The sequence below is a fragment of the Zerene cesonia genome, unplaced genomic scaffold, assembly GCF_012273895.1.
Source record: "Zerene cesonia ecotype Mississippi unplaced genomic scaffold, Zerene_cesonia_1.1 Zces_u005, whole genome shotgun sequence".
Taxonomy (NCBI): Eukaryota; Metazoa; Arthropoda; class Insecta; order Lepidoptera; family Pieridae; genus Zerene; species Zerene cesonia.
In genome coordinates, this window is record NW_024045135.1 from 1,271,497 (window position 1) to 1,299,117 (window position 27,621).

The 27,621-nt window shown below is 32.1% G+C and overlaps 1 protein-coding gene across 1 annotated transcript in view; it reads right to left on the reverse strand.

The window, feature by feature from the left end:
* LOC119838828 (probable G-protein coupled receptor 158) overlaps window positions 1-18,853 on the reverse strand; it is a 136,628-nt gene extending 117,775 nt beyond the window's left edge. Inside the window, exon 1 of the mRNA XM_038364956.1 lies at window positions 18,642-18,853. Within this exon, the coding sequence (XP_038220884.1) occupies window positions 18,642-18,831 (190 nt within the window). The 5' untranslated portion in view covers window positions 18,832-18,853. The remainder of the gene's footprint in view (window positions 1-18,641) is intronic.
* Window positions 18,854-27,621: the final 8,768 nt, after the last annotated feature.

Genomic DNA, 27,621 nt, shown 5'->3' on the forward strand with positions numbered 1-27,621 from the left:
AAATTTCTATAAGTAATTACTTGTAGAAAAGGGTTATATAAAGATTGATAAGCAACGCTCAGATAGCTTTCTATGAATGTATAATTAATATAAATATTAAACATTAGCTACATGTTGCCATTTATAATGACTACTGTTTAATAAAAAAGTATAATGTAAAATTAGCTCAATTTGACACTCTAGCGTGATTTCTTCAAAATTTTGAATAATGTATATAATTAATTGTAGGACAACAAATACATTGTTAAAGAAAGACAAATTTTCAAATGTACTATTATATAATCTATGCTATTGTTATAGATAAGCTGTGATACGCAAAGTTTTGCTTCTTTTGTATGAAATAGTTTTTTAGTGTTGTTTTCCTTTTTTATAAAATAATTCTGTCGATTTAGGATAACATCCTGTAATGGTAGTATGTTCTATTTGGTGTGAATAAATAAATAAATAAGATAAAAAACATTATAATTATATCATATACTAGCTGCGTCCCGCGGTTTCACCCGCGTAAGTCCGTATCCCGTAGGAATATCGGGACAAAAAGTTGCCTATATGTTATTCTACTTGTCCAGCTATCTACGTACCAAATTTCACTGCAACCGATTCAGAAGTTTTTGCGTGAAAGAGCAACAAACACACACACATACTTACAAACTTTCGCATTTATAATATTAGTAGGATAGGATATTCGTATGACATTAGTCACAAAAATTCAAAAATAAAACACAGTTATTGAAACATTCTCCAGCTCTCAGCCTACAAACAAACAAGCTAGCGTTTCCCTAATTAGCCTGTATTTTATTCTTGTTGAAGAAGTAATTTACATCATTCCGTATTTGACTTTCTAAGCTCGCGATGAGGAGCGCTTCGTGCACGAAATAATCTTGTGCCTTCAGTTAGAGAACACCTGTATTATTGTATTAACTTGTACTTGCTTTGTATTTAAATAAAGTGGATGAAATTATGCAGTTACTTGATGCGTCCCGCGATTGCACCCGTGTAAGTCCGTATCCCGTAGAAATATAGGGATAGAAAGTTGCCTTTATGTTATTCCAATTGTCCAGCTGTCTCCGTACCAAATTTCATTGCAATCGGTTCAGTGGTTTTTGCGTGAAAGAGCAACAAACACACACACAAACTTACAAACTTTCGCATTTATAATATTAATAGGATTATTCAAATACCAGAGAAAATTAAATTTTTTGACAATGATATTTTGTTGTGTTTGATTTTACGCGAGTATTGTACATTTAGAAAGAAGAGAAAGAGAGTGTCTCCCCGTGACCACGCTCGCTGTAAAGTGGTCGAAACGTCGGCTTAATAATATAATTAAAAAATCGCGTTTAAAATCCATTAAAAAGTCTTTAATTTCTAAATGATATTTCGCTTCTATATAATTCAAGTCAGTTTGAACACGCTTACCTCAGGAACTTCATGTTCTAATTGATAATTTTTCAGTCTATTAATGAGAACGGTTATATAGTATCGTGTACAACGTGAGCGAAACCACGGGGCACTGCTAGTCATAAATAAGCCCTCTCTGTAACCTACGCGTTTCTAAATTAAAAGCCAAATAAGGATTCGTGCGGAAATCCCTTCTTATTAGGGTTCCTTATCCAAAGGGTAAAACGGGACCTTATTACTAAGATTGCGCTTTCCAAGCGTCGGTCTGTTTGTCTGTCCATTCGTCTGAGACTAGGCTGCATTCTATGTTGATTATATAGTTGAAACTTTCAGCGATATACAAAAAAATTATAAGCTCGGAATTAAATAGATTTTTCAATTTATCTGCGAATGTGGATAACATCACAACTGCTCGAAACGGTGAAAGAAAACATTGTGAGGAAACCGACATGTCCGAGAATTAAAAGTTCGACATGTGACATCTGCAAACACGCATTTGGCCAGCGTGGTTGATTTTTGCTTGAACCCTCATAGTAGGTCTGTGTCCTAGCAGTGGGAACATATATGGGCTGATTGGCTGATGATAATGATGATGAACAAAAAAATATGAGAGAATATTTGACAGTGGGCTCGGTCATCAATTGTGTGATTGACCAATGATTTTTACCGTTGCTCTTTAGCTTATTAGTACAGAACCCCGAGTGTCGCAAGTCCGGCTCGCACTTAACCGTTTTTTGGCATATTTCGTGTCCTATAGATATCTAAATATTCCTCAAAATACAGATTACATTTGATTGACAACGTAATTGTAGACGTTGGAGTTTGCAAAATTGAAAACAGGAAAGTTAGGCCGAGCAATATTGCGAAATATTAAATGAGGTTCATAATTACATAATTTTTCATGGTAATGAGCTTCATTGAAGCGCTTTCATTGAAAACATTTCGGCTTATTTCGTGTTGTTTGTGTGTCTTTTTGATTGGTTATTTTTTGTTTGGGTATTTGCTTTATAACCTCGAGGTCTGAGGTTCAACTTCAATATAATTTATTTTTCAAATATGTTATTTTTATATATATTATTATAAATTTGTTGAAGAGTGAAATAAATAATTAATATTTTTGCACTAATAAATTGGTTTCGTTACAGGATAGAGAAGTTTAATGATTATTTAACATTCATGATGATGATTATACAAGAATCAAATATTGTGACTGCAATATCCTATTTGGCGATGAATTATATTCTGAACATAGATGAAATAATAGTTGAAGTAGTTCCTTAATAATATTATAAATGCGAAAGTAAGTCTGTCTGTCTATCTGACTGTTACGCTTTCACGCCTTAACCACTGAACCAATTTTGATGTAATTTGGTATGAAGTTAGAAGTGTACTTGGTAAAGGATACAGGATAATTTTTATCGCGAAAAAAAGGGTAGAAGAAGTTGAAATAGGGGATGAAAGCGATATAACCGAATTCCACGCGGGCGAAGCCGCGGGCGGAAAGCTTATTAAATGAAAAGATAAATCAAATCATTTCATTCGTTTATAATATAAATCTATACAATCTATTTATAAATTAAGTGTGTCCTGTGATTTCACCCACATGTTACTAATGCCTATAGCCTTCCTCCATAAATGAGCAATCTGATAATAGATTATGTTTTATTTATTTAAAAAACGTTTATAAATGAATTGATTATTTTTAAGCCATAGTGCCGTACATAGTAATTGCTAGTAATAAAATAGAGATACTCGCATGCTTTCTCGTTACCCACTTTACCATCTACATGCCCATTTATGTTCACAAACTATTAATTCGCGGAAATATTTCTGGCTTTGAAACACAATTTGATAATGTCATTTGTGATAATATTTGTGGTGAATTTATAGCTATCCAAAATATCAATTAAATTTAATTTTGTATTGGTATTAATAATGTTCCTTAGATAGATTCATATGATTATTAATTACTTCCAATTTATTGTTTACATCGCTTTTTTATTGACTCATCTCATCATCTCTGTATATATACTCAATTCATTAATCACTAAGACTCAATTTTGATCCAATTAAAATGCAGAAATTAAATTCTGACTTTCTATTCCGACTTTCTAATCTATGATAATACAATAATTTCGTGAGTTAATCTTACTGTTCTGATTTGGATCGTAGGGATTAAATAATAACCTTACGCGTACTCTGCGTAAGAACAAGTGAGACAATTTAGTTTAAAAGAAATCCAACAAGAAATAACAATGTCTTGTTAGATCGTTAAAATATTAATCTCTCGGTGCCCTAAAACAGGTCAAAATATGTCCATCAATTCAATTTAACCCACAAATTGAACGACAAACATTCACTTTCGTAAATAAAACACAAATGAGCCGCCTGAAGACTATAACGGTTTATGTCTCACAAATTTTATTATGGTCGTTTGTTTTATGCCTAGTCGGGTTGGACCGGCGGAGAGATTTTACGATGATATCTTGTATGAAATCTGAATGGGGTGGAAAATTTTAATGATGTGCGTGCGTTGATTGAGCGATTCGCTTTGTTAATTGATTAAATGCACTGTTTTTAAATTATACCAAGTCCGACCGGGCGCCGCCTGTTATAGAATATATTTAAAACGGGTATATAAATTTGATGAAAATTAGAACCAAACAAGAAGAGGCCCAGCTCGTAACAAGGAAGTACCACTCTCCCACGGAAGACCGGCGTGAAATAGCAGGATACTACTATGTTTCGTACGGCGGGTGGGGAAGCGTACAAAATAAAAATTGCATGCATATATATTGTGCTTATATAAATAACAAGTCCTTTTTGTACCACGCTGTTGCATTTACTTTAAATTAATTGCATCAGCGTGGGACAAGAAGGTGACTCATGAGCAAAGCAGGCTCTCACTTTCAGAAAAAAAAAGTGAAGTCCCGTGTCCCCTAGTGGGGTATGGGGCAGATGAGATCTTTAGGGACAAGTAGGTGATCAGCCTTCTGTGTTCTGCCAGACCGAGACACTTTTTAAGTGAAACTTCTTTAGAATCGTTGTGATTTCAAACCTGATGCAACGGAAAAACGACAGGTAAGAGACACAAATACAAAAATGTATAGAATGAAGCCGGCAAAGAATGAGACAGAAATATACATACTATTTTATATTTTATATATATTCATCTCATTCTTTTGTCGATTTACTGAAGTTTCACTTCTATCGTGTGTGGATCGCACACACACCTTTTTTTTTTTTGTGCGTCCCCACCGGGAATTGAACCCAGGACCTCTCGGTTCTACGCTCACGCGTTAACCACTGTACCAAGGAGGCGGTCGTTTTCAGAAGCCGCCTATTAATTATATTGTAACACTATTTTAATTACACGTGTATTGCCATTACAATTAACGCATCTATAATTTACTAGTAGATAATTGAAATGGATAAGATATGAATATGAAATAGCTACAAATTAAGATGAATGTTCCCAACCTTCATTAATGTATAAACATTACACATTATACGATTTAGTAGGTACCTCCGTTAAAATACATTCATAATTCCACTGTAGCAATGTAAGAAAATCGATAGTTTTATAGATGTTTCTTAATCGATAACACTCATGTTATAAATTTAAAATAAAATATATTAAGATTTTCTTGCCCGAAGAGCATTAAAACAGCGAGCATAGCAGTGATAATATAATTTATTTAACAAAAAAAAAACTGAACCAGACAAAATTTGAACAGAGCACATAGAAGGCAAGGGTTTAAAAAAAAAAAAAAAGAATTAAAACATCGGTTCAACCGGTAACTTCTCAAGGTAACAATCACAAAAACAAAATTTACAGTCGAATTGATTATCTTTTCCTTTATTTTAAATCGCTTGAAAATGACCAGTATTCTAAATCCTATCCTACTTATATTATAAATGCGAAAGTTTGTAAGGATGTGTGTGTGTTTGTTGCTCTTTCGTAATAAAATTTAGTACGTAGACAGCTGAACAACTGGAATAACATATAGGCAACTTTTTATCCCGATATTCCTACGGGATACGGACTTACGCGGGTGAAACCGCGGGGCGCAGCTAGTGTAACATATAGAAATTCCTATATTAATTTGAAACTTGGTAACGAATTCATTACAAACTATTAGTCCACGTATGAATGTAAATTATTACGAATTAATTCAAGAAGTTAAATACATATTCATTCAAAAAAGGGCTAGACACAGACGCTATTTTGTGTAAAGAACGTAAAAGCCCGTATTTAAACTTTATTTAATTTACCGCATGTCATTAATGTTTAATTTAATGTTATAAGAGCGCTTTTGAGCAATAAAATAGGGTATGCATACGAACATATTAAATGAACAAATTTCTCTTGCAAATGAAGACTTTATTTGTTAATGGTAATGTATGTCGGTAAAAATACCTCTCATCGTATGAGCGTAAAATATTTGAACGTTTTGATTCTTCTAGGATTAGAAAATACGATCCTGACTATCTGATAATAACTAATAATAGCAAAGATATGATATGACATATAACTTTCAAAAGAAACATGCTGCGGAACCGTCAACCGCTTTAAAGGGGTAAGGGATAAACAGAGGGTTGACGACTGGTATGGATTCAACTGGGTAAGGAAAAGGAAACGGGCCTCCGGTTCCCCCACTCATGGTATGATACATAGAAGCCAGCTTCCATTGCACGCCGGTCTGTGGGGTGTGGTACTTCCCCGGTGCGAGCTGGCCCAATTCGTGCCGAAGCGCGCTCGACTCCCACATTAATCGACTAGCTTTATATTTATGAACAGTAATTGTAAGGATCCAATAAACAATGAACATCATTAGTGAAACTAATTGCTTTTGTAATAAACTAATGTTTACTAGGCGGTACTGAAATTGTAAACATTATTTGTTACACCTTGTATATTAGAAATAATGATGATTGAGTAATTACGAACTGAGACATTTTGTAAGAATAGAAAAAATCACGAGGCGAGATTCGAACCCGCGTTTTTTTTGCCAAATCGTAGCAACGCCTAGACTCTCAGCCACCCGTGATCCCGCCACAATAATCGAATAGCCTGTACTCTTTCTTGTAAAGTATTTTATTTGCTATAAAACTAAAAAAAAAAATTAATAACGAACTCTTAACTCAAACTCAAACATTTATTTATTCAATTATTTAATAGTCATTAAACGTAGCTTTACTAATAATCGGATGTAAGATTTCCATATCTATACTTTTAAACCAATAACATGAAACTGTAGAGTCTATTTGTAATCTGAGAAACTGTCTATTTATAAAACAAATTAATGTACCACACCAAATTATAAATAGTAGCAAATATACAATAGATTAATAAACTACAGTACCGGTTTCAAAAATTCATTCAACATTTCTTCTTTATCCGAAAGAAAATAAATGAGACTAATTCATTTATACAATAAGCTGAACATTTTTAAACGAAGTAAATCACTTAATTGCAAGATTAAATTTAATAAAAATTAAATCAATATATTTCAAGTATCAATACGGTTGTTTTTTTAATATTCTATACAGTATATTTCGTAAACATATTGCAAATTAATGAATCGCATTAAAACACTAATAAGTGATTAATCCTTCAACGTACAAACGTGTATTAAAGTACATTTATCAGCAAGGTCAGTCGTGAACTAGAAAGTACATAAGCGCATTTTCTAAGTCAATTTATATTTAACCTTGAATAACTCATAGCTGATTATTTGCTCACCTACTTACTGTATATTTGAATTGCTTATTGTTATAATAATGTATTTTCTGCACTTACCGTGTTTCTTGGCATATTATAATAGTTTTACACCATGGCTTCGCCCGCATAGTCAAAAGTACAGATAGACAGTCCCGTGCTTCTATTTGTAAACTTCCCGTTACGGATAAGAACCACCCTATGAACTATGTCTCAAACTACGTTTGTATTAATTTTTATCATAAGTCTAATCTCATCTAATTCAAGTCGGTTCATTGATTAAGTTGCGAACAAGAGAGAGTTACGTTCACGTTAAAATGTTGGTAGATACGAGTATATTCTATTAGTTCACTTTGATTAAAAAAATCGGAAGATACCTCTGATCATTTCTATCGAGGAATTAAACCATGCCAATCTTTCAAAAGTCAATCTTTCTGATATTTTGTCAAATTAATGTTTAAGTAACATATTAGTTTAATAGTGATTTGCTTTTTAATCCAAGAAATTAATAAATCGTGTTTTCATATTTCTGCGCACAAATTGTACCTACGCAAGTGTGCGTGACGCCCTGTGTATATATGTGTGCTTGCGTCACTCCAGCGCTTGTAGTCCCCTTAAAAAATGAATTTTTCGTGTTTTCACCTACACGAATTAATACATTTTAGTTGTGCTCGGTCCATAATTTAAATTTTATCTACATCCGATCACTCGTTTAACATAATTGATTTACTCAAAAACATAATCACGGGTTCATAATAATTCTATTACTCCGATAGGTTTAGCTAAATTATAATATTAATGTAAAGCTATTTCATTAAAGAACAGAATGGATGCGCTTTTACATATCTTTTACGTAAAAATTTTCGATCAAATAATATGTTATGTATATATAGTATAGCGTATTTGTTGTTGTCTGGATAACTGTATACTTTTCCTCACCCTTCCCAGTCTTTCCCTTTCTTCCCCTCATTAATCCCTTACTACTTAAATCAGGCAACGCATTTTCAAAGGGCGCATGGGCGGTAGGGATCACTTGCCATCAGGCGAACTATCAGCATAAATGGTCTAGTAAAGGCTATTTAGAAATAGTTGGTTACGTATTATCGTGGAAGCACATGGGTTTGTTTTTACTGGATACAGTTAAAGGGGGATGATGTAGCCTCCGAAGAAAAATTCTGTCACACAACTGTGAAATAAAGTTAATTAAAGAGTTCAAACTCAGCACTCGCGAATGAATACGCGTAGAACGTAAGGGACTTACAACTTTTTAATAAGCGAAAAGTTGTAAATGTTCAGACTGATTGAACGTAATGGTGAAAATATACATTATGTGCTTATTTAACTTTGTGAATTGTTAACGAGTGTTCATTTAGAAATAATTTGTTGGAAACACCGGCACGATACGATACCTATATGTGTATAAGTGTAGAAATAAAGCGGTGGTAGCGTTTGGATCTTGGACTTAATAGTCATGATACCGATATCATGCGAGCGTGAAAGCCATAAATTTTTCAATTCATGAATGATTAAGATGTGACAACCTTTTGATTAATTGAAATCAAATTTTGATGACATGTGACATCTGCGCACTTGGCCAAATTATGGCCTGAACCCTCGTAGGAGGCTTGTATCCCTGCAGTCTGAATATAACATATTATGGGTTGATGACGACTTTACAAAGTATATGTCTGTATTCTTTACATAACAAAATAGTCTTATTTCTAATAAAAGTATGAAATACGTCTTCTATGTATAACAAAAAGGAAAAATGTGATATAATTGCAATCCAATCGTTTTTGGTTACGTAACTTGGAAATGTTAATTAAAATATTTGATCAATTGAAAAGAATTGTGTGAATCAAAAACTGTGACGTAACTCGACATGTAAAAAACAATCATTCATACCTAGTAAAATAAAAGTTAATCATTTATATCTAATGAATAGCTCATCTATAGCTAGGACAAGAGTCTTAGAATGAATCGGTCTTTGGAATGTCACTGGTTTACTTTTTATCTATGAGAAGTAGAAACTACCCTCAATTTATTGTTATTTTAGTTTGTTTTCTTTTGTTAACCGTACTTATAACGCTAAGCGAGTAAAATGTAAATGTAAAAAATTGTATTTCTCTGTAAGTGATTTAATTGTAATCTTTAGAGAAATAAATGCATTTAACCGTAAAAACAATGAAAGAAAGAGTATGTAAATATATTTATTAAATTTGACTTAATAATGCATTTTGTGTAAGCTGGCTTAATGTGACGAACTAGCTATCCCATATAACAATTAATGGTAACGCCAATATTATAAAAATAGTGAATTAAAAATAAATATTTATTATTTTGTGGTGTAATCCAACTACCCTCCTTACATGCGAGCACAACCAATCACCGCACGCTTTTAAAGCACCCGCAACGTCCATATTGGTTGCATATACGTTATACAGTCTGCATCGATCTTCCGTGACGATCGGATCTAAATAACCGCCGGAGTGCCTTCACGAGGCCTCTAGACATTTCGTGTATAATTCGCATACCGCCGGAGAGCCCTTATGAGGTTTACTTGTTACCGCATCAATCGAAGAGATCTTTCATAAAGATCGCAACCCGCAACCGCCGGAGAACCTTCACGAGGTTCTCTAGATATCTCAGGCATTGTGCTAGTGTAAACCCTTTCCCATTTGGTCGCGCTGAACCGCCGCGTGTGTGTGTGTGGAGTGAAGGACTGGATCTGGTCTGCCAGGCCCGAGCTGGAGGACCCTTGACCGCGTGGTGCTGTGCCGCGTGCTTGCTTGGACGCTACTCCCTCAGACGAGGTATGTGCCGTGTGTTCCCATCTTTCCTTTTTTCGCTACACCACGTAGATTAAGTTTTACAGTCCGCTTAATATCGAAATTAATATATATTGGCGCGATCAATTAAAATACGATAATCGGGACGAATACTAACTTCGATGTTGTGCAAGTTGTTAACGTTGTGATACTTATAAATATGACAAAAGTGATTATCTCTCTTATTAATTCCTTAGATTTTAACAGTCGAACTTTTAATAATTCAGACATTTTAGTTTTATTTCGAGGCATTTTTTGTAATCTTACGTTTGATATTCATACTGGTCGAGTTAAAAAAACAAACCCTCGTTATTGATTTGCAGGCGCCATTTTGTTTATTTCTATAGCCTATCTCATTTCCATCATGTTGTTCTACTAGCTGCGCCCCGCGATTTCAACCGCATAAGTCTGAATCCCGTTGGAATATCAAGATAAAAAGTTGCCTATATGTTATTGCAGTTGTCCAGTTATATATGTAAGAAATTTCATTGCAATCGGTTCAGTAGTTTTTGCGTGAAAGATACATACACATACAGCCATCCTCATAAAATTTCGCATTTATAATATTAGTAGGAGTAGGATTTACAACGATATGTTAATAATTGTTCAGCGGTTTGGGCTGTAGGTCGTGCTAAGAAATTTGACATACAGTCTCATACATACAATATTATCCTCCATTTGACGATATCGGGTAAATACTATATGAGTATGATAAATGGTCTAAATGAGCCGCAGTCATCGAGTGTCTGTTTCCGCGACAGTCCCTTGTGCCTTTTGACAAACAGTTCGTTCACCCGACAGGAAAGGAACACATGTTTTCTATCTTTTCATAACTGTTTCTATTTGGGTTATTAAGTAAATTTTCAAAGTGAATAGAACTATTATATGGACAATTAGCTTAGGATTTGGAATAATTTGCGTTGCTTGGTAGAGATCGCTACCTAGCGATAAGGCCGCGTTTTGCTATTCGTCTGAAGTTTTTCATTTAATTTATGCATTTTGGTAATAAATCATTTTTATATATTCATTCAGGAATGAACGAATAAACTTACATTTAGTACTTATGTTTATAAACATCCTACTTATAAATATACAATTTATCCTTATACGGATGAAACTAGAAGTACCACTAGGTATAGGTACTTCTATTATAAACATGTATGGTTGTTTGAAAGCACAAAACTCACAAATGGTTCGGTTTGACAATATAGTGTTACATTGTTTTCATCGAGAAAAGCTTTAATCAATTTAAAATCATTCTACGACCTAAATGAGGGGCATCAATGAAAAATGTTGCCATTTACGCGGAAAATCGTCTCATCGACCGGGACAGAATATCCCGACTATTTATGATTTTATCAACTTATATAAGCTATCTCTCTAACAATTACATTATATTTGTTACCTTACCCTTCCTACTAGTAGTGTTATCCGCGAGGGGGGCTAGTGATCTGTACTACAGGTCTTTTACGACCTATTTCAGACACTAGTCATTCACAACGTTAATACTACTCAGTAGTTTAATGATTGTGAAGGCAAATAAAGAATTATTTTATTTATTTATTATTTATTATAGCTAATGAATTTAGTAGCCCGTTACAACATTTTATTAATACTTCAAATAACCAACTATTCAAAGTAAACATGGTTTGTTGGAGATATAAAATCTGGCTAAAACCTATTATTTATTCCCATATCTGGTACACGAATTTATATACGTATTAGCGTTCCGCCCAGTCTTTCTCCGTGGTACATATTATATCGCCTATAACGCACAGGTCTTACAGAGAAATAACTTATTAAATCCACTCATTAGTTCTATAGATTAGCGTATTCAAACAAACAAAATCTTCAGATATTATAAGTACGGATATACTTTTTTCAATTATATCCACGAAGCGTCAGTAGGTAACTTATTTTAGAATTTAAATTAACTTCTATTCCGTTCTTGCTCAAATAAGCTAAAACAAATATACGTGGATATGATTCTTTTAAATAAATACCTATATGAATCACAAATGTTTACCTATTTGTTTTCTTCTCCCTCGCGCACTTTTGCGATAGATAAAAATAATGTTTGCTCGAGTATATTTCGAGGTAAGTACAGGAACATCATGAACGACGATGAATTTTAATGAAAATAATTATTTTTGACATAAAACTAGCCCTAGTTTTAAGGCGCCCGCCTTCAAATTGTCAGAACTAAACCAGATTTAAATAAGACCACATGGCGTGCACAAAATAAAAAAAAAATATTAAGAATGGCTTCATCCAGTTAAAAGTTAAGAGGTAACACAAAAAATATAGTCCAAATATAACCTCGCTCTTTTTGAAGTCGTTTGAAAATATGTTTATTATCTCCAAAAATAGATGCATAGACAAAAGTGTCCTTAATTATTTTCACATTATAACCAAACCAAACTATGACTTGCCGTATCACCAATGATTACAGGACATGATGTCCTCCGACGTAACAGTTCTACAATCGCCTATTAATAAGTCATTTATAAATGTCCGAGTGGCGTTATATTAACGAATATATTAACATATACAAATTAAAATAACACATTTATTCAAATGTATACCTTATTTCGTGGCAGTAATGTTGAAAGTGTATAAATCTCCGTTTAATGGGTACGTAGGTTGTGCTTTTTCGTCATTGCTTGAGACAATTTTTGAGCGTGATTATGATAGTCTAAGACTTCACTGCTCGATTCTGTAGGTATCTGTTTTAAAAAAATCTATTGAGTATATGTGAGTATTGGGATTAGCAATGAGTTGACTGAGAAATTAATTTCTTCAAAAATAATACCTGCAGAATCGAGCAGTGGGATGTTGTACTATGAGTTTAGTTATTAGGCCAATGCCTGTAATACAGCACGTAACTGACAATGCATTTGTACGTTGCTACCCGAGCCGAAATGCCATTACATAAAGTACTGTACATGCCAAATTAAACTTTATCGTAACTCGTTACGGTAGCAATTGCAGACACTAACAACAAACCACATAGAATGTATGACCCGTTTGGGTAATCAACATACCAAGCTATAGAGCGACATACTCATACTAGCTACAGTACTAATAAAATAAAGTATCGATATATTAATAGGGGAAGGAAAACTGAGCTAGTAGTTCGTGTGATGGTCAGCGAATCACCCATAAACAAAAACATACAAATTACAATACCAAGATTTTACTCTTTTCACGCATGTTATATATATGAATGTTATATATATGAATATCTTATATATAAAATTCTCGTGTCACAATGTTAGTCTCTATACTCCTCCGAAACGGCTTGACCGATTCCTCTGAAATTTGGTAAGCATATTGGGTAGGTCTGAGAATCGGCTAACATCTATTTTTCATACCACTAAACGATAAGAGTAAGGCAGAACAGCGTTTGCCGGGTGCAGCTCGTTATATATATAAAAGGTTGCAACATTTGAAAATTTTAAATGAAATCAAATCCTATCCATTGCGAGTAGTTTTGTACTGGTTATACAATACGAATAATTAACAATTAAACTGTAGAAAAATAACATCTATATGCGTCTAAACATCGACAAAAGAAAATATTCCAGTAGCTCTTTAATGGAAGGTATTTTAACCTGAAAATTTTGCTATGAAAGCCTTTGCATAAAATAATTTATAAAATGGAGATTCAAATAAAAGTAAATGCGAGAGGTTGTGAATTATTCCTATGTTTAGAATACTAGTTGCATTTAGAAATAAAAAATGGGAACATAATGAGATTTTAGTTTATGGTCATTAATTTATATATAATTTAATCATATAATGACCATGCAGTTATATACGACTTGAATTTTTAATTTAAAGAATATCCTAAAATAAGATGGTATAAAATTAGCACTGGTGGTAAATCTAAGTTTATATTTCGAAAGATCACATGAACCGGTACACATCAGAAATTTGAATTAAATTTTTATGTGCATATACATATTTGATGCAATTTCAAGCAACCACTGAACAAAATTAAATGAAATTTAGGTCATAAATCGATGACAGTCATTTAAATGTAAAAAATATGCTCGCAATCATTAGACAATGTTACAATGGTAATAAATACCTATTACCATAACTATAATTATGGTCCTATATATAAACTTATGAGCTATTTTCCAACAATCGATTAAGGCAACCATAATAAAATAATACAATGTAGATTATTTTAAATGACACCATTTTAAAATATAATACGAAAGAGAGTTTGTCAGATAATTTATGATAATTGGAAAATGTACAGTGATATTTTTAATATTACGACAAGCTGCTATGAAACGCATAAATCTGTACTTACAAATAATGGAATCCGTTATACATACGGTAAAAGCAGATACGAAATGAACGAATTAATTTAAATTAGCCATAAAGAATTGGGTATTTTATTATGTAATAATTAATGACGACAATGGTTATGTATTACTATATCTATATATTTATATACTCTGATAACTGGAAGTTGATAGATCGTATGTTGTGTAGTGTATTAGTTTATCGTGATGTACTGTTTCTGAACGTATTCATAAAGCTTTAGGAACGTTAATATTACGATATATGTTTGAAGTTTAATGTAGGAGTCGAGCACTTTTTTTTGGCACTGGGGAAGTACACTCTCCCACACAGGACCAGAGTCAAATAGTAGCAAGCTACTGTATTTCACACGGTGGGTGGGGGAGCCGGAGGAGCGTTTCCTTTTCCTCACCCTTCGCAGCACCATTCCTTATTTCCCTTTCGTCAATCCATACTCTTATCACTTAAAAGCATACGCAGAGACCTTCCCTTTGCGAATGTTCATGGGCGGTGGTCATTGCTTTAACATCAGGCGAGCCTTCAGTTCAGTTGCCCGCTATGACATAACAAATATATATGCGTACTCTTCATAGATTTTCTCAATGACATGTGTGCACTGAAGAGATTATTTTGTCATTCTATCTATTTTACATGATATATATTTCGTTTATAAATCTTATAATATTTGGTTAACAATACTACCTTATATTAGCATATACGATATTGACTGTATGATTTTCTGAAAGTTAGAAATTGCGTTCTATCTCCAAATAATGGTGCATATCAGACAAAACTTAAGACTATTAGAAAAAAGCTTTATGCTTCATTTAATATTTATGCATAATTTGAATGGTCTTTCGGAATTACGCGCTTCATTAATATTATGACGATGTTTCTCTCCATAATACTCCAGTACTACCAGAAGATAGATAGAGAGATAATACTTTATGGCACACAAAAATGTATAGGAAACATAGAGAGAATAGGCAGATACCCGATTTTTTAGAAGTCTTAATCTGATACATGGCTCCAACACTAAAGAGATTTATTGATATTGTAGGTGACCAGTCGCAGTCAGCCAATATAATTTTCATGTAAATACTTATATCAATATAAATCTCCAAACCTCGAAAAAATAATAGAACCCCATTATTCATTTCAAAGTTTCCGCGAGAAAATCAATCAGAAACTTTTAAAGAACTGATATTATCCACAAAAATATTCACATTACGGCTTACTGGACCGTCTAAAACCTTTTGACCGTAATAAATTCTCTCCGGTTAATTTTGACCCAATTTCCGACCAATATAAAATGCATACATCAGCGTCTGAAAACGATGACAAAGTTGCATTATATAACCAATAGATTCTCATTTAACTATAAAGTGAGTCATACATTTAACTATTCATTCGTTTAAAGCTTTTGAACGATAAAGGTCCTATATTTCAATACTCGGTTAGAACGTATTCGTCGAATCTCGTAGTAAACAACCATTTCTAAAATGCGTTATTATTGAGCGTGTATTGATGTTTTATTGATGGCATTTCCACATTGTGTAATGCTTTATGTGCTGTATTTAACCAATAAAAAATCGGCCCTAAATGAAAGTAAAGTTATGATTTCAATAAGGTTGTTATTATATGCGTTCTATAGTTCTATTAGTGTACATTTGTGTGACTTTCACATAGCAACTTTTACAGATCTTTAATTTATATATATATATCTTAATTATTGGTATGTTATTGGAAAGTGATAAAGGATACTTTTACTGAGACCGCAAGCTACGAACAAAGGTACGAAACATAGGTAGTTTGACGATCACAACAATCGACCATCGGGTAGTCTTAAAAAATTGGTAATGGCTTTATTATTAAATTGTATTGTTAATTTTATTCGACCAAATACTGTCTAAGAAAAAAGACGAGCTCGCGAAAATACAATTAAATTAATTTTAACGATGCTTGAAGAGAGGTATTGATTCATTTTGAAGTGTTTTTATTAATTATTTGCAAATTAGATATACCATACGATTAGTATATTTAAAAATTATATAACTGAAACAAAAATGAATGAGCTTTAAAGACGTTAGACTTCAGGTAGAAACACTATTAAATCGTCATAACATAGACTAATTTTACCATTTACCATCATCATTCGATAATGTGAACTAATATATATTGTGCTCTTTAGATCAGAAAAAATATTTTTCCTATACCTGACCAATCAACAATTTCAAAATTTATAAACAGCAAGTTTTTCACATGAGATTAAATCACAAAAAATCTTCCCAATCATTACACCACAGTAATATCATGTTGCTCTGATAAAAAAGAAATACATTTCATAATTTTTGATGAGCAAGGCATGTCTGAACGATGATTTAACATACCACTGTTGGTTTTAGATTTTAGTCTCCTATAAACCATTTTGCACTAAAGTGTATGGATTTTTCTATGTATTTTTTCATTTGAATTCTTATATCTACAACAATAAAGATTAATGATTTCTGTTTTGGTATATATACATAAAAACTAAACCCTACTGGACTAAAAACTACTGGACAAGTAGCAAGTAACACAAACTTTGCTACAATTACAGTTTCGCTTGAATATATGAAGATACTGATATCTTTAATACAGGTTACTCTGTAACCTAGCAAAGATATCGGTCTTGAACCTTAATTGTTTGATACCTATTTGTAATTGCTACAGCGATGTACTTAGCTTTAAGGTTAGGTTAAGTGTTTGATTTAATAAATTTGATTTGATTTGATTTGAATGTTTCATTTCAAAAAGGGGTGGCAACTAATGCTGGTGAAATTAAAATCAGAATAATAATCTTTATCCGTTTGAATTATTTGAGAAAAAAGGTTTACTATCTACGTGTGAGTTCCTCTTTAAATTATTCAGATCGGAATCGGAATCCATTGAGAAGTTATGATGCGTATCAAAATTATCCAAGTGAGAAAAATTTGGCGATTTGAACACAGTTCTTTCTACGTTTGTCTAACCAAAGATTACTAAAAAGTTTCATTCGGAACATTTCGTAATTTATTGATGTACCATTTATAATTACTAATATCGGATAAGCATATTGTAAATAAATTAGAAATTTTGAAAGAATAGAAAAAATTTGATCACGAGGCAGGATTCGAACCTGCGTATCTTGCGATTACTGTGGCAGGATCACGGGTGGCCGAGAGGCTAGGCGTTGCTACGGTTAGGCAAGATACGCAGGTTCGAATCCTGCCTCGTGATCAAAAAATTTTTTCTATTCTTTCAAAATTTCTAATTTATAAAGCATTTCAATGCTATAAAACTAAAAATTAAATATTGTAAATAAATTTCATTTACAAACTTTAACCTTTTATAATTAGACATTAGAGTTTTAAAAGGTTTTCAATAAATACATTTTAGGTTTATAATAATTATTATTTTATCTGTGTTTACGTTTGCTGTCTAACCCGCGGACTCTAGAAAAATCATAAAACTATATTTAAGAGTTGTACGTCTTTTTTTACTTACTAGATGAGTAATAGAGCCTTCGCTCGTAACAAATTATATTATTCAATGTAACATTTTTAATCAGGTGAAAGGGTCGTGGCAGATTAAAAATTAAATTGGTAGCTTAAGAAATATTTACCTGAAAATTAAAAATATTCTAACTTTTTCTTTTTATTCCTATATTATGTTTTAGGAAACTAAATATAAAATGATCTGAGTATACATATTTTTAATAATAACAAATAAATAAAAGTATTCCCCCCTAATTCATTCCTTCCATTATTTTAAATCGTACGATCTTTGAATAATCAAACAAAGACTTATTTTAATGTAGATATTATCATAAAAAAACATAATAAAAACGTAATTTTCTTAATATTCTTATAAAGATAAACAGTCATAAATCATCACAGGCTAATGTATCAAAGATTACATGTATTAGGGTTTTATCAATGTAATGCTCGAAAAAATAAATTATATTACAACATTCCAGTTCATGGGCTATAAATCTAAATCCCTTGAGGTTTGCTCAGTCATTATATCTAATACGAATCAAAGTTGCTTTCAGATTATTATATTACTTAAAATTCAATCATACTTCACAGATTCTCTTTATACCCTGCTTTCTATAAAGATTGTGAACAATTAAAATATTTAAAGAAGAGAAAAGGAAGAAATAAGAAAAAAAAACTAAAAAATAAATAGTGTTGTAATAGAATACTTGTCTTTTTATTATAATATTATTGAACTTATTACTCTTTTTATTACACGGTGTATGTATTTAATGAATAAAATATGTTAATTTGATAATCATATCAATATGCATATAATACCATACCAACTATCATGTAAAACCACTTAAGATTTACCTAATTCACTGCTCTTTTCAGCCTCAATGACTTGCGCGACCAGATCGCGCGCCCGCGTGTGCAGCCGCGTAAAATGCACTCTAGACCTTCCATGTCGTATTAAAGTCCGAGCGTGTCTTAAATGTTTTAATTCACTTTTAAAATCGCACTGCACTAACGTCGCGAAGTATATAAGGACGAGCGTCCGCATTTTGACATCACGTCCACTGCGTTCGGGCGCAGGACGGGCACTGAGGTTCGAATTCCAAGTTTGAAGTTTCGAAGAAACTTTTTTTTTTTAAACTATTGAAAACGCACCAGTTAAGCTTTGTTCATATATTTTTAAATAGATAAAAATGTAAGTTACTTTCGCGCCATTTCTAATCAAACTAAGAGTTTAATGAATTCAAATTATGAAGATCGTAATTGAAAAAGTTTCAGCACATACGATGTTTCACGGTTCTTCAGGGATGTTTTACAAATATTCCATGCAAATTGCTTTGTAGGTCCAAATTTTCTTTACTGATACAACGATAAAAATTCTTATATTATTAGAATTTCTAGGTAATATTCGTGGGCAAAAATGAAAAGTAAAGATTTTAGCAATTAAGAATTATTAATTAATATTCGTTTATTGTATTTTTTATTTGTTAATATTATCATGTGAAAGAATCAGGTTTATAAATGATACAGTCCTATTTTGTATGGTCATTAGGTATACACAAAAGGACAAAATAATAAAAAGTATCTTTTGATCAATGAATACATAATTGTTATATATTGAGGTTAGATGCATATTCAAAACACCCTTATTTCCTCATGGGCCCATGATATATTTCGTTGATCAAACCGAAAACAAATAGGAAAACCTAATACGGAGAGTGGGATAAATAAGGAATATATCGTAAGCTTTTAGCGTTAATTGAAATTTGGGTTTGGTTGTTTTTACTTATAAAGCAAAGTAACCTACAAATATTAAATAGGAGAACGTTTGTAATATTATTTTGAATGTTTTTGTGATCTCTTAAAAAACATTTGACCTGATGGATTTCTTGACTACCAGCATTTTTTTATAGACAAGCTTTGAATTTATTCAATCTTTTCATAGATACTGATTTTGGGTGGAGGTTAAAAATATATTTTAAAAATGGTAAAGTATAAATGCCAAAAGATAAACGTATAATTTAAATAAATAGCAATACATGTATCTAAATAATTAGTCACATAGTATACTTAATGTATATAAATATACTTGCTGACCCGGCTAATGCTGTTCTGCCTTCCTTTTACATATTTTGGCGATATGAAAAATAGATGTAGGGCGATTCTCAGACCTACCCAATATGTACAGAAAATTTCATGAACATCGGTCCAGCCGTTTCGTTGCATGGTAGAGTATTATATATACATTGTGACACGAGGATTTTATGCATATATGTTTCGGCATAAAAACTATTTGTATGACGTAACTTAGTGTCGGGAGTTGTAAATAACAAACACAACAAATCATTAATTCTTATTCAAAATATTATGTTTTATTCAAAAGATATCTAAGATAGTCTAGGGTCATTACGAAGAATGAAAGATTACAGTTTGTCATGGTAAATGAACGATAAAATTTGTTAATCTTTTTTTGGGCTTACACAAATAGTAAAATGACTATCTTTTTAAGACTTCGTCTGTTTGGGTATTTGTGTGTTTGTCAGTCCGGTTGTCACAAGGCTATATCTGTAATTGTGAAGGTACGGAAGTATGTGTGAAGTAGACAGTTGAAATATTCGGATATGTCATTATTAGAACAACAATAAAAATTATTAAAACAAAAACAAACCGCATTCGAATATTCAGAACTACGAATAAATGGGATCACATGGCAGATCAGGCACCGGCTTCGTATGTTAGAATCATAGTAATATATTAAAACACAAAAAATGTACAGTCGAATTAAGGACCTCCTCCATTTTTGAAGTCCGTTGAAAAATCACGGTTAATATTGATTAACAAACCATTGGTCCTGCACAGCAGAAATTGGACGAGCGAACAATTTTCATTTGCTCTTCAACTTATAATATATTTATAACGTCGCGAGTCCGATTCGCACTTGACCAATTTTAACGTTCAACGCTCACTACTAAGCCTTCAGTTTCTTGTGTGATAGATTTTTTTTTTGTTTTTGTTAAGGGTTATAATCTACGACCTTTAAGCTCACAATTTAACCACTGCGTCATCAATGGGATTTTAACATAAAATACATAATACAAACATACATCCACCCTTTCATGATATCGTTTAAAATTAAATGATGATAAGTTATCTTCTGTGAGAAAGTTGGCTTGTTATGATTATATTTGAATAGTTATTGAGCATTAATACTTTATTTTAAGGGATTTCACCCTTTCATTGATATCTATCTCATACAAATATAACAGATTATTCATTAAACTTAACTTTGAAATATATATATACTACTTTAAAATGCTTCTCCGTGGTGATCCTTTTCGTGCTTTATATATCGCATATTTACTTAATTTAACAGTACTTTAGTGTCATATAAGCAACACAGTATATAAGTCTCATATAAAATCGAAGTATGCTAATTCCTCCCTCATATGTCCCTATATTAAAAGACTTTCTATTTCTACGGTGATTGCTACGGCATCTACGAATTACTACGGCGTAGCAACATATCACGATGAACCTGTGAACTCAACCGTTCCATTTTAAGAATTATAATAACAAACCTCACTTCCCTACTAATATTATAAATGTAAATGTGCGATTGTTTGTTTTTCTTTCACTCCACAATAGAGCGATTTAATGGTATTATTTTTGTATCTCGAGATAGGAAGCAACAAAATGACATAGACTACTTTATATCCCGTTGAAATATTTCCCATGGCAGAATAGGTTTATGATAAAAATGTGTTATTTAACATAAACCCATAAACGTTTCAAGAACTAGGCTAACATGTTTTCAAGGAATTCTGCGGCTTCGTTCAGGTACAGAATAACTTTAGCTTCCTTCAAGGTTTCGTGGCTTAAAGAAATATTTATTGCTGCCTCTTCATACGTGAAAATGTTCGCGATAAAACTTTAAATATACTGGAGGTATCGAGGCATTTTGCTTCCCCTTGGAAAACTAGTTTTATGGAATATGGTACGGGATTTTTGTTGTGTTTATTACGAAAATGAAGAAGCAATAAAGAAATGCGGTTACGGAAATATTTACGTGCCATAAAATATAATATAAATAGTGCATGATGTATCTTAAGTATATTTTATATAAAAGCTCTTGAGACTTTTCTGTCAACAAGATATCTTTTGCCTTTTTATTTTATTATAACGCAATTTATCTCTTACATTTAATCCATCGTTAGAATACTTTATAGAGAACGTCACAGGAAGTTTTTTTAATACGTATTTTCATTTCCATCATCATTGAGAAATACTTTTAAAAATTAATAGCTATAGCAATATACCTTTATCGTTTGTACAAAACACCTTTATTGAGATATATGATACAAATATTCAGATATTTTATATTATACTTAAAACCTCAATGAATATCCCTTGTTTATGCGTTCATTTGTTTAGTTTGAATTAACCTGCTTCTTAATTATTTGGCTCCCATGACGAGCTCAGCCCATGAATAACTATGCTAATAATTTAAACTAGGCAAAACTTGTATTAGGCAATTAAATATATGTATATTATATTTAAATATGCATTTTATTAGTGGTAAGCTTGTGTTAGGAACATTTACAAATTGTTATTTTTAACATGCCTTTTATGCTCGGCACTAATTTCATCTATACTAATATTATAAAGCTGAAGAGTTTTTTGTTTGTTTAAACGCACAAATCTCAGGAACTTCTGGTCTGATTTGAAAAATTGTTTCAGTGTTAGATAGCCTGTTTATTGAGGAATGCTAAAGGCTATATATGTACCACGGACGAAGCTATTCTCCTTTTGTGTTCGTTAAGAAGGCAGAGCTTTACCACTAAGGTAAGGTGAGATAAGACCGAAACCGAAACATCGGTTTGAGAACATGCTAAATATCAATTCGAACAATGATACCACATACTACTTGTAGATATTAAAACGACTTCAAACGAAAAAGGTTCTTCATTCGACTGTATATTTTTTGAATTTGTTACCTCAGAACATTCGACTATGTGTACCGATTTCGATGAGTTTTTTATTATTTGAACGCTGGTGCCTCATGTGCGGTCCTATTTAAATTTCGTTTAGTTTTGACTATTTGATGGTAGTTGAATTTTCTTAAAGAAAATTCTTATTTTATACACAGTTGTAGCGTTTTTCATGCGTTTTAACGTTATCATTATAGCGATGCTCTACGAATAAAATCGTTCGCGTGCTAAACCCACAATATAGATGTTTTGAACTTGGAAAGTAGCTGCCAATTACGGTAGATAAAGCTTATTCTGTTTTGCATTGTGATAGTTGTTAAACTATTTAAAATCCTATTTATATTGCACTAGATTTTTGCCCGCGGCTTCGCCCGCTTATATCGTGCGACATGGTAAGGAGTTTTTTTTTTCGCATTAAAAAGTATGGTTTGTTCTTTCGTTTAGCTCCATCTTCATACCAAGTTTCATCAAAATCGGTTTTACAATAAAGAATTCTCATACAAATATTCATCCCCTCGTTCAACCCTTTCTACCCTTTTTTCGCGATAAAAAGTATCCTATGTCCTTTCCCAAGATCAGTTCTATCTTCATATCAAATTTTATCAAAATCGGTTCACTGGTTTAGGCGTGAAAGCGTAACAGACAGACAGACAGACAGAGTTACTTTCGCATTTATAATATTAGTAGGGAATAGTAGGGAATAGTAGGGATAGGGATTAGTAGGGATTTTGCATACAAAGCCTCTAAGTGCCTCCAGTATATTTGAAAATAAAAAGGTTTTACCTGAGTTTAGTTTTCACAAAATGTATTTAAAGTACATCTTTAAAATTTTAAATGTCGTTATAATATCATTATTCTTAAACAATCATTTTGGCCAGAGAATGCAATATACTTACAAATACACGGATACATTTTGTACTAAAAAGCATCTCAAAGTTAACGTCGTTCATCTTTTCGAAAGTTAAGCTGACTCGAAGGACTATTTTCCGTTGATTTATTATGAAAACATTTGTCCAACCATTGTTTTTAATCTATTACTGGGCTTCATGTTATTTGGGTGAAACTAGAGCGTTTTAATAATGCTTCTCATTTATTGCATGGCAAGCCTTTCTGTTTAAATCTTAAAAACTATTCAATTTAAAATATCCAATGCAAGTTTTAAGTAATTAATTAAAAGACAATACGTTTATAAAATAGTGCTGTTTTGTTATTTGATATTTAAGTGACTGCAATTATAGAATAGTGAAGCTACTATTTTTGAGATACTTTTTTATTGTTTTGTGTCATGCTCCAAATGATTCAATAATTAGTTCCCATAAAGTGCAGTCCCATGCCCACTAGTGGGGTATAGGGCAGATTATATACATCTGTTTCACTGATCGATTTTCATTTATGGATAAATAGGTGATCTGCCTTCTGTGTCCTGCCAGACTGAGATATATTTTTGGCCATCCCCACCGGGAATCGAATCCAGGACCTCATTTCTACGCTCACATGTAAACAAATGAATCAAGGAGGCGATCAATAATTGTTAAAAGTGGACAATAATTGACTAGTATAGGATGGTATGATGAATAAAGTGGCTAGTGCCTTGTGGGGCAGCCGTGCCGTTTATATATAAAATTGCGAATGACGAGCAGTATTTTCTCAAAACGACACAATTATAAACAGATTACAAATTATACATTACTTGCAATGTTTAGTCACTATCTTGTACAAAGTAAACGATCGCGCATTGTACTGCGTTCATTACGAGAATCGCGAGTAAACAGAAGGAGAAAAGCGACACATGATCTAATACCAAACAGAAACTATGTCTACTGAAACTAGTTATTTATCTTTTGTTCCTGTGTAATATTTTATATAACGTTTTTTAAATAAATATATTTTTTTATATAATTTAACAGTTTTTAAATAAATATGTTATTATATCTTCGTCACGTCTTAAAGCATAATCAGCTTTTAGGTTTTAAATTTTTTTAGAAAAATTATTTCTGTGTTAGATAGCGCATTTATTGAGCAAGGCAAGGCTATATCTGTAAAATTGACAAAACAGTGTTTTGAAAAAAAAAACAAAAATGATAAAATAAATAAATAGTAATTTTTTTTCATCGCCGCTAACCATTCAATCAAATTTAATCAGATCTGTGCATTAATTTAAAAAAAAATCGCTGAAAATGAAAGATTTTCGTGTGTCACATTTGCCGCGTATTTTAGGTAGTATTTTCTGATCCAACCTCGAAGATATCAATAGACTTCATCTTCTAATGAGCAACAGAGAAAGATGGATTTCTCGACCCGTGCGTGCGAATGAAATAGATGACTTGGAAGTCAAAATATGTCGCTTAGGCACGTACGAACCTCTGGCAAATTTGTTGAATAATATTCAATGATTGATATTGGAATGTAATTTTGTGCATTGCGTTTGCAATTGGAATTTTTATACAGAATTTACTCCTTATAGGAATGTGTTACTCATATGTTAGTCGTAGAATCGCCAATGGTCTAAGTTTGACCCCCTAACGACTCTTATATGCTTTTCTACACATTTTTTTTATATTTACAGGTGACAAAATCATATATTTTGTATATAATATATTTTTACATTGTTACATATTGTCTATGTATGTCTAACCTTAACATTTTGACAAAATCCGTAGCAGCGTAGTAATTTTACGTTAGTTTATTCTGTCATCACTTCGCACTAATATTATAAATGTTAAAGTTTATTTCTTTGGATTTGTGTCCGTCGATCACGCTAAAACTACTGAACGGACTTTGATGAAATTTGCTATACAGACAGGGTATGAGTTGATTTGGATGATAGGATACTTTTTATCCCGATTAAATGCTCCTTTGGGATAAAACAGGAATCTCGATATCCGGGAGGAGCCGGGACGGACGTCTAGTTCTTAATAATCCCAATACACTCAAGATATTATCCGATGATATGATATTAAATTAGCAGATATCAATGATACAAATGCTTCTCCAAAATATAAATGGTAAAACGACCATACGAAACAACACAACAAAGATTAATTGTCTGTTTTCGACGAGAGAAGTTAACCATCGAATAAGTTTGAATTACTACTTGACCTTGCCATCGCCGTGATACAGTTTTAGTTGAAGTTTGGTCCATCGTAACAAATGGAAACTTTCAAAATCTTTTTTCATCTCGTTTGTCTGAAACAGAACTCACTGACATATTGCTGATGGTAGAATCTGAACGAAGTTGTGGTTGGCGGTAACGAGAGAAAATATTATATAACCTTTGCGAAATGAAAACCTTTCTTATGTAACAGTGGGCTGGTGAGCTGGTGGCTCGCCTGATGGTGAGCGATCACCACCTCCCGTGAACATTTGCAGATAGGTAGGTAGGAGCAGTATGGTCGCTGCAAATGCGTTGCCAAATTTAAAGGGTTAATGATACGGTATGAATAAACGGCGATTGTAACCCGATAAAAAGTCTTTAATTTCTACATGATTTTCCTTATAAAATTGAAACGTGAGCACTGAAAACTGTCACTGTTAATTTGAAAGTGTGTATGTTTATGTGTTTATCTGTTTTCCTTTCACATCATAATGGAACGATTTTATATGATTTCTGTGTCTGGAGTGATTTTTGACAGTGGTTTTTTTTACCCGGTGAAACGTCATAGTCCTGTGGGAATTTCCTTTGATTACGCAGGGAAAACCTCTTGTGGTAAACTAGTGTTATGTATAAGGATCCATTTCAAAAGGGCAAATCAATATCCTCTTTATATATATAATATAATAATTTCATTTATTCGAGCAACTATCAAGACTCATTTTGTTAGTAACAATATGGTTGAAAACTATGTTAGTACATTAAATTAAAAATTATCCTATTCTATTCTATACCTATTTATATAAGGTTTCTATCTCGTAGAAATTTGTTTAAATAGATGATGCTGCAAAATGTTTGAATTATTGCGTTTTTTTTTTAATAAGCGCCCTTTTCAACCGATTCCAAAAAAAGAAGTTATCAATTCGACTGTATTTTGGTACATGTTTCCTCATTACTTTTTACTGAACCGATTTTAATGTATATTTTTTATTTTATAGCTGTTGCCCGCCATCTCTAGTTCAGTCTGTTTGATAATGGTTTAGTTCTATGCTATAAATAAATATTCATTATTCATATTGAATATTTGATTTGAAATGCTTTGCTTTTTTATTATATTAGTGCAATGAAATATAATACAATGCTATTTAATTACTACGAACTCTTTTCCTTTGTAAAGAGTCAAAGAAAAGATGTTATTAATTTACACAAGCAGAGAATAATTAGATATTCAGCTAAAGGTCTTTAGAGAACATTGAGAAGTCTAAAGAATGATACCTATTTATATATAATTTAGACAAGTTGATATTACAATGGTATAAATTTTTGGTATCTATTTAACTAAATATTTATTTTATATATTAAAATGAACAAATTAAGAATAACGTATTATTAGTTTGATTTTTTTATCATTATCCGTTTATGTTTTCACTATAAAATATAAAAAGATTTACTTAGAAGCTGTTTATTGTTTTATTACTATTATTTTAACCATATAGAAATATTTTCGAAAGGTTTATTATGAATTTTTTAACATCATTTAATTAAAGTTTCATGTATTATTTTTTACTCACAATCGATTTCAATATGGAATAACATAAGAGTACACTAAGGTACAAACAATCTCTCCATCCAAAAATAAATCATCTCATTACAATAGTAACAATTTACAATACGAATTAAAAGAAATATGAGTACTAGCTGCGCGCCGCGGTTTCACCCGCGTAAGTCTGTACCCCGTAGGATTATCGCGATAAAAAGT